At 36.8% G+C, this 13218-nt stretch overlaps 1 protein-coding gene and 1 non-coding gene across 11 annotated transcripts in view; both read right to left on the bottom strand.

The window, feature by feature from the left end:
- The window catches only part of UBAP2 (ubiquitin associated protein 2), a 110574-nt gene that overhangs the window by 51626 nt on the left and 45730 nt on the right, over positions 1 to 13218 (bottom strand). For 9 of the 10 annotated variants that reach the window (XM_020872881.2, XM_020872883.2, XM_020872882.2 and 6 more), the window contains 4 exons: positions 11547 to 11624; positions 9166 to 9276; positions 4645 to 4798; positions 3031 to 3108 (listed from right to left, as the gene is read on the bottom strand). In XM_020872881.2, the coding sequence (XP_020728540.1) occupies positions 3031 to 3108; positions 4645 to 4798; positions 9166 to 9276; positions 11547 to 11624 (421 nt within the window). Of the gene's footprint in view, positions 1 to 3030; positions 3109 to 4644; positions 4799 to 9165; positions 9277 to 11546; positions 11625 to 13218 lie in introns of those variants that run through there. The other variant, XM_070459609.1, reaches the window with a different exon arrangement.
- On the bottom strand, positions 2691 to 2797 carry LOC139032507 (U6 spliceosomal RNA). The gene has a single exon (XR_011485049.1). It is a non-coding gene; the product is annotated as a U6 spliceosomal RNA (small nuclear RNA).

Here is a 13218-nt window from a genome sequence, read left to right as displayed (position 1 = left end):
ACTTTCCTCAAAGCTAACATCACTAGTAATGGGATAAATCTGCATCATGTACCCTCTAATATGATATACTGAGCAAGATAGCTATATCATTCTGTGGCATTCCTACCAAAAACCAGTAACATGAATCTAATCATGAGGAAACTTCTCAGATTGTTAATGTGAAGGTCTTTCTACAAAACAGACGCTCCAAAGTGTCATCAAGGCCATGAAAGACAAAGAAAGACTATTCCAGATGGATAAACAGTTCTAGATTGAACACTAAACAGACATGGGAAATAAAAACTGTGTGATCTCTGCTGGATACTGGACCAGAATATTTGCTTGCTACTAAGGACATTAGCAGGATAACTGGAAATTTTTGAGTAAGGCCAATAGATTGTAACAACAGTAATTTCCTGATTTTATAATTTTAAGGTAATTCTGTAAGCAATACCTTTTTTCTTAGGAGTTTACACACTGAAATATTTAGGGGTAAAATGGCATTACGTTTGAAATGCACACACGATGACTTCCGGAAAAAAAATAATACATACATATAGAGAAAACGACAATGCAAATGTAGCAAAATATTAAAAAGTTTGGGGACTCTGGGTAAACACTCTACACAAAATTCTGCTGTTTTTTTATTTTAAAATAAAATGTTAAAACCATACCCTGAACACTTCTGTGTATATTGTGTAATCCAGTAAATATTAGGTTGGTGGAAAATTAATTGTGGTTTCAGACCATGAATTTTAAATCACTGTAACTAGGCTCAAATACATCTTTATTAATCAAAATAGGAACTATTACAGTCAACATGTTTTTGCCATGAGAAATAAGTTTATTACTGTAGCATAAAAATCCGTGTTTCAGAATTTGATGAACTCTTGGGAATCATTTTCTGCCTTGTGTTGATTGTGGAAACATTTTCCCTGCAAAAAGTTGTTGAGGTGTTTGAAGAAGTGGTAGTCGACTGGCGAGAGGTGAGGTGAGTATGGAGCATGAGGCAAAACTTCATAGCCCAATTTGTTCAACTTTTGAAGCATACTGGTTGTGCAACATGTGGTCAGGCAGCTACACCCACATCATGTTAACTACTGAGACTGTGCACTCTGGAGTCAGTGCACCACAACTAGAGAGGGAAGCGCACACACTGCAAAGAAAGATGCCCCGTGTTCTCAAATAAGACCTGACACTGCCAAATAAAAAAAAAAATTTTTTAAGAAAAAGAAATCAACTACAAAGACATTTTTTAAATAATCAGGAAAATTTATATATAGATTATTAGATGATATTTTTAAGTGTGAAAACAGCATTATGGTTACATATAAAATCACATACATTTTTTAGAGGTGCTTACCACAGTAATATGTGATAAAATATCCACAAAAATCTACTTTAAATATTTCTGCAGACAAGAAAGGTAGAAATATATAGAGCATATATATTTGGCTAAAATCCTTAAACATTACTGATTAAATATGAAGGGACTCACGGTTGATTTATTCTCTCCATTTTTCTCAGTGCTTGAAATTAATAAGAAAAAATCTAGAAAAGGGAATTACCATTGAAATCTGTTTTTAAAGCACAACCTTGTTTTCACTGTGCCCAAAATATCGTCTATAATTCTGCCTTTTTCTGATATCTGAAAATTATTTACTTTTGGCCCACATAGTAGAAATTTAGTAAATGCTAACTGGATGAATAGCCAAGGGAATTCACAGCATATGCAGTAAACCTACATTAATTTCTATCCCTAATATTGCTGATTAGAAGAAATTCTGCCACTTGTAAAATGCTCATTTGGAGAACAGCCACAACTGAGTGGAACAATGGATTAAACAAAATGTCGGTCAATTCAGGTAGCTTTACAGAACCAAAACAAGATCTTCCTATTACATTATTTATCTTGATTTTTAGAGCCCTAAGAAAATTCAGTTACAACTCTAAATATGTGCAACTGAAGTCTTGAAGGCGCTTAATGACATCCTGAATTAATAAGTGCAAAGAAATGATCACTAACAGAAAACACTGGATGGGGCAATCAGTGGGCAAATAATTTTAAAACTATGATCATATGGGTAGAATACATCTGTTAAAAGTCCAACACAGGAGAACTTAATAACTTTTTGGTCAGAGCTTCAATTTTTTTTTCATTTATTTGTATTAGTTGGAGGCTAATTACTTTACAATATTGTAGTGGTTTTTGCCATATACTGACATGAATCAGCCATGGAGTTACATGTATTCCCCATCCCAATCCCCCCATCCCACCTCCTTCTCCACCCGATCCCTCTGGGTCTTCCCGGTGCACCAGCCCCGAGCACTTGTCTCATGCATCCAACCTGGGCTGGTGATCTGTTTCACCCTTGATAATATACATGTTTCGACGCTGTTCTCTCAAAACATCCCACCCTCACCTTCTCCCACAGAGTCCAAAAGTCTGTTCTATACATCTGTGTCTCTTTTTCTGTTTTGCATAGAGGGTTATCGTTACCATCTTTCTAAATTCCATATATATGCGTTAGTATACTGTAATGTTCTTTATCTTTCTGGCTTACTTCACTCTGTATAATGGGCTCCAGTTTCATCCATCTCATTAGAACTGATTCAAATGAATTCTTTTTAATGGCTGAGTAACATTCCATGGTGTATATGTATCACAGCTTCCTTATCTATTCTTCTACTGATGGGCATCTAGGTTTCTTAAAAATATGGAACGGTTCACGAATTTGCATGTCATCCTTGCGCAGGGGCCATGCTAATCTTCTCTTTATTGTTCCAATTTTAGTATATGTGCTGCCGAAGCGAGCACTCAAATTTTAAATTATTCACACAAAGAGCCTTTCTCAGCTCATCTGAAAACAACCAATAGGGTTACTCAAAATTATGTAATTCAAACATTTCACTTATAGGCATCAATAAATGAATCAAAAGATTTCAGATCAACCGTTCTTTCAGAGTAAACTGCCCTTAGTTAACTAAGTATATGAACAGCCTGCCTCCTTCTCCCCATCACAAGTATCTCCTTCCTCCTCATTCTCTTACCTCTACCACGAGCTCGCTTGCCTCGATCTGAAGGCTTGTCCCCTTGATTGCAATCAATTCCATTCTCTTCACCTCTAACTAAAGTGAAAAAGAACAAACAGCTACTAAAGACAAGGGCAAAAAAAAAAAAAAGACAAGGACAAAAAGACTCCTTCTGCCCCTCAACAAACAACAAAAAGGTGTTTTAAAAAAGGTTAAAGGTTAACCAAAGGGTTTGGAAAATACGATAAAACCAAGCCAGAGTGGCGCAAAAAACTGACACCAGAACGTTCTTGCTTCATTTGCAGGTGAAAATTCAAAAAGAAATCAAAATGACATACTACTTTTTTTTGTTTGGACTTGCCCTCCTATAAAGTTAAGTTTCCTTCCAAAAAAATACCTTTGTTATGTAATGATAAGCAACAAAATGTACTCATTGGTCAAGTTCAAAGCCTGGAAAAGCAAAGACTAGCCAACTGCAATACCAAAGAAATACTTAGTTCTTGGGGAAATTAACTGTTAACACAGTCTTTCCTTCTCCTTGTTCCTATACTGGCATTAGTGACTCTACATAATGTAGAATCTTCATCAACAGTGCTGGCACAGCTTGCTCCCCTCTTTCAGGGCTTAACTCTGCAAGTTGTCAGTGAGGTCTTCCATGGCCAATCTCTTTACATTTGTCAACCCCCTATTTATAATTCCCACCTCTCTGCCTTTGTTTTTCCCCAGAACATACTTTCTACATAATGCCATTAAAATACTCTAATATTAATATGAAATGTTACTTTTCTTTATTATTATTACACCTCACACTACCTCCCTTAAAAGTCTTAGAGCAGGGGCTTTCCTGTGGTCCAGTGGGCTAAGATTCTGTGCTCCCAATGCAGGGGCCCCAGGTTCAATCCCTGGTCAGGGAACTAGATCCCACATGCCTACAACTAAAGATCTAGCATGCCACAACTAAGACCCAACACAGCCAAATAAATACATAAATAAAAGTATGTATGTTTTTAAAAAGTCTTAGAAGGGCAAAGATTTCTGTATTCTTCATTGCTGTATGCCTTTAAGAATATCTTCTACATTGTAGATACTCGATAAACAGCTGTGGAATAAATAAACTAGCAAAAGTTTGTAAGGGGACATGTTAAATATTTATATTCCATTCATCCATAATTTAGTTACTTTGGTATGCCTGCACAGAAGGTAGTGTTGTTCTGGGTGAATGATGCCAAAACGTGAGTTGAATGGAAAGTACTGAGAAAAATCTTCCCTATTCAAAAAATTTCCTCTTACTCTAAACCCTGCAAATACCATGAATATCCATAAATAGGGAAGAATAAACAGCTTTATCTATCAGCCAACAAAAAAACCCTTCTTTAAAATTAAAGAAGCACTGGATTAGAGAAGGCAGTCTTAAGACACAACAGAACTACCTATAGCCCAGGTCAGTGCTAATATGAAACTGCATCAGCTGGGTTTCTAATAAACTACTCAGTTGTAGCTAAGTGTTACTTATATTAACAAATACTGCATTAAGGAAGTGGATTTACAGGCATTCACTGCATCATTCTGACAGCTCTTTAGTATGCATGAAGTGTTCGTAAAGCAGAGCTGAGGCTGAAGGTCTGTACTTACACTCTCTCCCGCGACTGCCACCTCTTACTTTCCGGCTGTTGTTTCCACGTCCACGGCTCACTTCTCTCTCACTTCTCTTCTCTCTATTCTCTTTGTTTTCTGAACTTTCTTTTCCAAAATTCTTCTTCTTCCCTCCTACAGTCTCCCATGAAGTCTACCAAAAATAAGAGCATTTATTCAGAGCTGTCACTTAAAGTGTGTACAATCATCAAGGGTGTGTGCATTTACCTTTTGAACCTAATTATCCACACTTTACATCTTGCATGCCTACCATTCTAATTCTTCTCCATAAACATACTGTACTTTCTGATGATAAAGACAGCAAATCTCTTGCTAGGTTCCTATTGCTATGGAGAGCACAAAAGATTACAGCACTAGCTTAACTGACAATATACTGTATGTTGTCCCACGACAGAGCCTTTTTCTATACTGATAAGAATAAAGCAAATGTTATTTCCCCAAGCTCCCACTCTATACTATCCCCACCTTTATTACAGGCCAAACACCTATTAATATACAGAACTAGTTCAAAGACTAAGATTTTACCCTAAAATCCCAGGAATACAATTTTTCCTATTCAGTTGTCTAAGGTAACCATTGTAAAGAGTTTAGTGGTTGACAAATTTGAGGTTCATTTTAAGTACAGAAAATTTCAGCCCCCAAAGACTGTTCTAATGAGAAGTTAAATGATTTATATAACCTCCTTTCTCCCACAAATCAAATCATACGCATAAAAATCGTGGAGAAAAGAATGAAACACTATGTTCTTACAGATATGAGTATTAGGCTATCCATCAGGATGTTGCTGGGAAATCCCAAAACTGACCCATTCATTTCTATTTACTTTTCCATAATTTACTCACAAGGGATTTGAAGTGATTCAATTTCAAACTAAGCAATAACTATTTTAAATTTAAAAAAAAAAATCGTCATCCAAATAAATGTAAGTGCATAAAATGATTGGATGTGGAAAAAAATACAAATTAAAACAAGTTATTTTCCACCTCTAAGCATTGATAAATGTTTAAGAAAATCAACAGCCAATAGTTACGGCAGAATAATCAGGTATTCTCAGTTCTGATGAACATCTATCCATTCTAACCTTCCACGAAATCTACCTGGCAATAGCGTCCAAATTTTACATTAGTTCAAAACTTCTGGCCCAGTAATTCTACTTTTTGGTTTTTATTCAGAGGAAATAATCTGATAATTGCACAAACATTTATATGCAGAAAATGAACAACGGAACAAAAGGATGGAAAATTTCCCAAATATTTAGCTTAACAGACTACCTACGCTAGAACATTCATAAAGTGAGATATATATAGCTAGTTAAAGAGTAATCCATGTGTTCACAGAAAGAAAGCCATAATATATAAGTGACGCAAGCGATCAGCAAACTGTGTAAAATAGGATTACATTTTAAAGCTCAAATAGGAGCTTGTGTATTGCTGGAAAAAGTAGTAGTTATCTAAGTGAGGGCCTTTTAAGATCATTTACCTTTTTTATTGTTCTGCATTGTTTTTTAATTGGCAAAATAATAAAGCTTATTTATTCCAGAAAAGAAATTCCACAGCATATAAACTCTACCTATTATGTTCGCGGATATGAATAAACATGACAAATATGTAAGACAGAATCCCATCTTCTAAGATTATCAAGACAAAAGGTAAATTTTAGAGGTCTTGGAAAAATTACACACAGCAGAGTCAGCACAAGATGCAAATCTATACGGTGTGTGTCTTCGCAAGGTCAGACCTAAAGGCACTCAATCATTACCAAAGGACAGATTTCTATATAATACATTTGAGAGACAGTAACATCTTACCCTGTTTTCATTCAGCAAAGGATACCCCCATAACTAACCAGAACTTATCTGGGGAGGAAGGCAGGGCAAGGAACCTTTAAGGGGCAAATGGACTAACACCACAGTGAATGCTAAAGAATACAACTGCACGTTCTGCAAAAGTCTGCATGCATGCACATAGGCTTTCAAAGAAAACCAAATAATTACAAAAGATTTTCAACAGAACTTCTGGCAACCTTTGTCATCTGTATTTTGCTACCTGTATAATAGGTATCATCTTCCAAGATACCATATTTAGCAATCAGAAAAGCAGCTGTCCAGGCCAGTTCATTCAAAATCACTCTCCTACCCCTTTATATTTGCCAAGAAGTAAACAACACAAACAGGTTTCCCAAGTGGCTCAGTGGAAAGGATCCGCCTGCCAATGCAGGCAACACAGGAGATACAGGTTCAATCCCCGGGTCGGAAAATTCCCCTGGACAGGGAAATGGCAACCCAATCCAGTATTCTTGCCTAGAAAATCCTGTGGACAGAAAAGCCTGACAAGTTACAGCCCACAGGGTCACAAAGTGTTGGACACAAATGGGCACACACCATACATACATAAGAAATAAAAACAAATATATATATATATATATATATATTTTTAAGCACACTAATGCAAGAGACTTAAACTTCAAAACTATTTGTCACACAAACAAAACAGCACTATAATGAAATGAAAAGTTCAGTACTTAAGATTCTGTTCAGTGGTTTCCTTGGACAACTACTCTTATATTAGACAAATGCACCCCTACAGATAGTGAGGACAAGTCCACTTAACATTTTTTCAAAGTAACCATTTTCTTTCAGAAGGCCTTGTTACAAAACAAGATTAGCCAATATGAAAAGATTTGTTTGCTTTCATAGTTTATTTTGATCAGTTCCTGCTCCTAGCAATCAATCCTACCATGTTCATATTCTCCAACAGCCCACTCCAAATAATCTACCGCAGGCAGGGGAAGATATTCCTTACAGCTGGTTACCCATGGCTGCTGCAGACAACAAAGTAAGAACAAGGCAAAAGATGGACCACAGAATGATTCTAAACGAACCAGGGTTCTAAAAGGAACCTCTGCCTCTCTATTTCCCCTGTAGCCCTCTTACCTCCAAATAGGCAAAGGTCTTTTGTGTTTGTGTTCAGGCTCTAATTTGCAAGTTCCCAATCTTTTAAGAAAACAACATGGCAGATCAACCCCCCAACTGTGTGATTTCTAGGTTCTAGAGATAATCAAAGAGACTTTTAAAACTTTCGGCCCAGAACCACCTCCTTTGAGTTCAGTTCCAAATGAGAAGAGGAAAGTTGAAACTATTGAGATAGAATTGGATGTTCACTAGAGACTTAAAAGATTAACCCGGCCACCACAGAAAATAAATGATGAATCTGTGGGAGCTAAAGGCAAGGCAAGAGAAAACAGCATCCAGGCCTATTTTGACCATATAAAAGAAAACAGGCCCCTCAATTAACAATCTGGAAATATTTCATTTATTCAGTGCTTTTTTTTTTAAAAAAAAAAAAAAGGGGGCAATTCAGTCCTTCAGTTCATTTTAAAAAATAAGTGAGACCCATTCTACACTGCATCCATTAGCAAATGGGCTGAACACTCCCCATATGTTATAAAACATGGCAAATACACGCCTTAAGTGTCAGCAAACAAGCACTCTTCAAAATTTGATTTACTCACTTAACATCATGCATTTTCCTGACAAACTGACATATTTGGTAGTTTTATCATGTTGGACCAGTGTTATCTTGCACAGAATTTTACCCACAGATACTGCTATACTCAAAAAATGAAGTATTTTCTCAATTATCTGATGTTTATAATTATAAATCTCATTCCACCTGCTTTCCTATTAAATAAAGATACTCATTTCAGTTTTGAGCTTGTCACAGTAGTTCATTTTAATACAGCCTGTGCCTAACAAAGTCTACCCATAAAAATGAGAACCTTATTAAACCTAAAAAATGATAAGGAAGACACTTTTTGATGTGCTCATCTTTATATCCCATTTAGGGATGAATGACTGTTTTAATCTGCTCTGAAGTTTATTTCCTCGGTGAAAAAATTCAAATGAAATACTGTGTAATTTCTACTTAGAAATCAAAAGATCAGAACTGACACCTGCCTCTGTTGTGGTTTTAGCAGTACCCTTTCTAAAATACAAAGGGAGGAGCTTTAGAGTATATGTACATTCCTCAAACTTTACAAAGCTTAAAAAAATTTTTCTTATTTTATATAGCTGTCAGATTGTCATGAAAATGTGTCTGACACATAAGCAAATAGATACACCAGCAAATCCTGATTTTTCTGTTAACCTAGAGATATAAGGAGTAGCAAGAGGTGATAACTGAGATGAAGAAACATGAGCAGTGGAGCCAAGAAGTTTTTCAGGTAGTGAAAATGCCCAGAGGCCAAGAGAATTTTGACAACTGTGTAAGGCTGGATTAGATGACCAAGTTCTCTTTAGAGTCTTCAGATTCTACAACATCATGAAGAAACCATACGTACATATCAAAACAAACATTTCTGGTTAGTGTTCTTTCTGGTTCTAAAACATATATGGAATGGCACCCATAATCCCCTCTACCTCCACCAAGTAAGGTAAAGCTGAAAATGCAGTATGAAACTGGAGACAAAGTTTAGCAATGTAAATCAATTAATAACACTTACAGTGTCTGAATTTCCCTCCAGCAATATGTTGATAGCTTTGTTGACATCTCCATTACAGTCATGTAGAGCCACAATGCATTCATCCTGATTTTTTCCTGTCACCTCCATAAGCTGTTGAAATTATAAGAAAATGATTAGGGGAACCCAAAATCGGCACTTGATATTAATTTTAAGATTCTACTATATAAAGACAAAGATTATGCAATCCTTCCACATGAAGATGGCCTCTTCCAGACTCTGAGTGTACAATCTAAGGTCAGGTTTACTTGCTTTTTGTGGTGACTCCATGTCTTTCCACCAAAACTGGCAAAGTCAAGCTACAAATCAACCTTCCTCCAAGCTGACCAAGCATCAGATTCTTAATCAGCAGCATATATATACATACATACCAACATTCTCAGAACACTCAGGATCAGCTTTATGACTACTCAAACTAGTTCACAGGCCTGGGATTCCCAAGTTTCTAAACTACTCAAATGTTAAGTGGGACTATATATATTTCAAAAAACACTGGAGTGGGTTGCTGTTTCCTTCTCCAGGGGATCTTCCTGACCCAGGGATCGAACCTGGGTTTCCCTCACTGCAGGCAGAATCTTTACAGTCTAAGCCACCAGAGAAGCCCTCCCAAAGACCAAGTATGAGCATATGGCCACAACTGCCAAACATCCAGTCCAGCTGCTTGCATTGCACAATAGTCTAGCAGTCTCTGACGATGTTCTCTACATGGGCTATCACTGCGTGGTTTAGAACAGCCCACATACAAAACAACCTATAACACTTTAGTGAGAGTCACTCACTCGTGTCCGACTCTTTGCAACCCCCTGGACTGTGGCCCGCCAGGCTCCTCTGTCCATGGGATTCTCCAGGCAAGAGTACTGGAGTGTGTTGCCATGCCCTCCTCCAGGGGATCTTCCCAAGCCAGGGATTGAACCCAGGTCTCCTGCATTGCAGGTGGATTCTTTACTGCCTGAGCCACCAGAGAAGCCCTATAACACTCTAAGGTCTCACAATTAGAATTTGGCAGCTATCACAAAACTCACTCTTGGACATACTATTTTCTGAAGTGGCCTCAACAGGGTACTATTGTTTGAAATTAAAGAAATCTCCTTGGTGGACTCCCTTTAACAAGAGATACTAAGCTATTTAATATGTTCAACACAAGGAACAACCACAGATTAGGCACAATATAGGTTTCTCAATTATTAGTGAGCAAATGTATGATCTAAATATTTGTTGTGTTTAACTACATTTAACTATTTCAATATGCACCAATATCAGCCACATTTCAAAATACTTTGACCCCAACATCTGAAATGATTTCTCTGTGGTCATAAAACAATTAGTCTATCAAAAAGGCAGGTCTCCTGATCTCGTAAATACAGCTCTTTATACCACCCCATTCCATCCGATTTCCTTCCTGTGTTACCCAGTAAGGCTGTATACACTCTACAGCTTTCCAGTGCTTCAGTCTTTGGATGTCTACTAAAGAGGTTAGATTTTTATCAAGGATCTGTAGTGGCCCAACAACCATCACATGCAGTTATTAAGATGTACAGTTACTGTTGAAATTCCCCCAGTGACTGGATTAGTAAAAGAGAGAACCATCCTTAAACTTAAAGCTCTGAACTCCTGTATCAGTGCTCTTGTTTGTGTGTCTGCCATGCTCTTCAGGTAAATATGTAGAAGTATGTCTCAAATAATTCATAAACCTCACTCCAGTTGATGAGGTCTATGACTTTTTAAGAAATCCTTTCTACGGCTTTCCAAAAATATCACTTTAAGTCTAAAGACAGCAACTTAGGTAAGAACAGAGTTTACTGCAGTAAAGCGCTAAAAGGTTCACCAAGGGACTTTCATTACAAGGAATTATTGGTAGATGTCTACCAAGGTAAGGGTTATAGCTTGGTTCCTAGAATCTTGAATGGAAAGAAACTCTTATCAAGAAAGAATAACATGAAATTAATGTTACCTCACTGAAGTTCTAAATGAAGACATCACCCTAAAATGTAATAACTCTTCCAATCTATGTTTGGAATCATCACAATATGTGAAAAAGCAATTTAGCTCTTCCTTAACATCAAACAGAATTTTCTGAGAATTTGTCAAATACTAAATATACTCTCTATACACAAGTATATACAGTATCAGCCTGCTTTCACAAATGCTCATTGTTCACATGTAACACTAACAACTCAGAAAGGTTCTACTGCTAAAATTGCTTCAGTCTAGCCACCAATACAGGTATTTAATCACCGGTTCAAAATCCAATTATTTGCAACTAAGCAAAAAATGTAATTTAAAACAAGACTCTAGTGAAATTACCTTTTAAAGCACAGTAAAATAGATTACAAAAATAACAGTATCCTTTGCCAGAAAAATACCTGTTTAACTTTAGCTTCAAACTCTGAATCATTTTTATCAAAGATCACTTGAGCAAGACGCATCTGTTCAGCTGTTGCCTGGAAAATCAAATACAATTGTTAAAGATTTAATGCCAAAACCTGGTGCAAACTGATTAAAAGTTCTCAATCACTATGGTTACAGAAATACTGATTAACTAAAAAAACAAAAGGACTCTGAATTTAGACCTCTTAAGTGCATATAATGTGTTCCCATAAAATAAATAAGTACCAAATAATAGCATAAAAGTCCCATTCCTTTGGCCAAATGACCTAAATAAAGTCCTGTTCATTTTCATTAGCCATGTGACTCATTTAAATTTTCTTTTTTGTATTTTCTTTCCCTTGAAGAGAAGAAGTTACAGCATAACAGAAAGTCGAAGAACAGGAAGCAGTGCAAACTTCCAGAATACAGGCTTAAGACCCAGCCTTGCTGTCAAAAATCAAAAGAGCTTTGCTATCAACTCAAAAAAGACCAGTTCTGAAGAGAAGGGTGTACTTACCTAAATGAAAACTTTTAAGTTACATTTTTATTTTTAGCCAGTTCGATGAGGAAGAGGTTATTTACACAGGGTCTCAAAGTGTCTCCACAAAGATTATTTTTTAGTTGTTGGCTAACAATAAGGGAAATGGGCAAAACCTTGACTGAGTAATCAAAATTAACATCCTCAGCGAGGGCAGAGACATCCCACATCCTACACGTGGGACTCAGAAATACTCCATATCAGTTAAACAGCATTCCAAATAGACATCTATAACCTGAATCTAATCATAAAGGAAACATCAAACAAATTCAAACTGAACATTTTTTACAGTAACTGGCCTTCTTAAAAAACTGCTATTAAAAAAAAAATTAAAAAAAAAAAAACTGCTATTATTTCAGAAGACCAAGAAAGGATAAGAATGGTTCCAAATTAATGAAGACTAAAGAAGCTTGTCAAGCAAATAGGATATGATGATTTTGTACTGGAAAGATACATGATATAAAAGACATTATTGGAGTAAGTGACTTTATTGGAATAAATGAAAGTTCCACATGGACAAAATTGGAATATTAACTGTCTGACTAGTCGAAGAACAGGAAGCCCCATGTAGTCAAGTGGCATTTACTTGAAAGTAAGGTTGGCCACTTTGTGCACAGCACCTGGTACTACAGGGTTTGACAACTCCAATAGCAAACCAAGTGTCAGGACTGCAGAAAGGTTGAAACAGGCTGGAGTGGTACCATCATAAGCTAAGAAACTGACCAGCAGCCATGAAATTAAAAGACACTTATGCTCCTCGGGAGGAAAGTTATGACCAACCTAGATAGCATATTAAAAAGCAGAGACATTACTTTGCCAACAAAGGTCTGTCTAGTCAAGGCTATGGTTTTTCCAGTAGTCATGTATGGATGTGACAGTTGGGACTATACAGAAAGCTGAGCACAGAAGAATTGATGCTTTTGAACTGTGGTGTTGGAGAAGACTCTTGAGAATCCCTTGGACTACAAGGACATCCAACCAGTCCATCCTAAAGCAGATCAGTCCTGGGTGTTCATTGGAAGGACCGATGGTGAAGCTGAAACTAATACTCTGGCCACCTGATGTGAAGAGCTGACTCATTTGAAAAGACCCTGATGCTGGCAAAGATTGAGGGCAGGAGGAGAAGGGGA

Source organism: Odocoileus virginianus, chromosome 31 (assembly GCF_023699985.2).
Source record: "Odocoileus virginianus isolate 20LAN1187 ecotype Illinois chromosome 31, Ovbor_1.2, whole genome shotgun sequence".
NCBI classification, from domain to species: domain Eukaryota; kingdom Metazoa; phylum Chordata; class Mammalia; order Artiodactyla; family Cervidae; genus Odocoileus; species Odocoileus virginianus.
The sequence above is the reverse complement of the archived record's forward strand: the minus strand, read 5'-3'. Positions and strand labels throughout refer to the sequence as shown.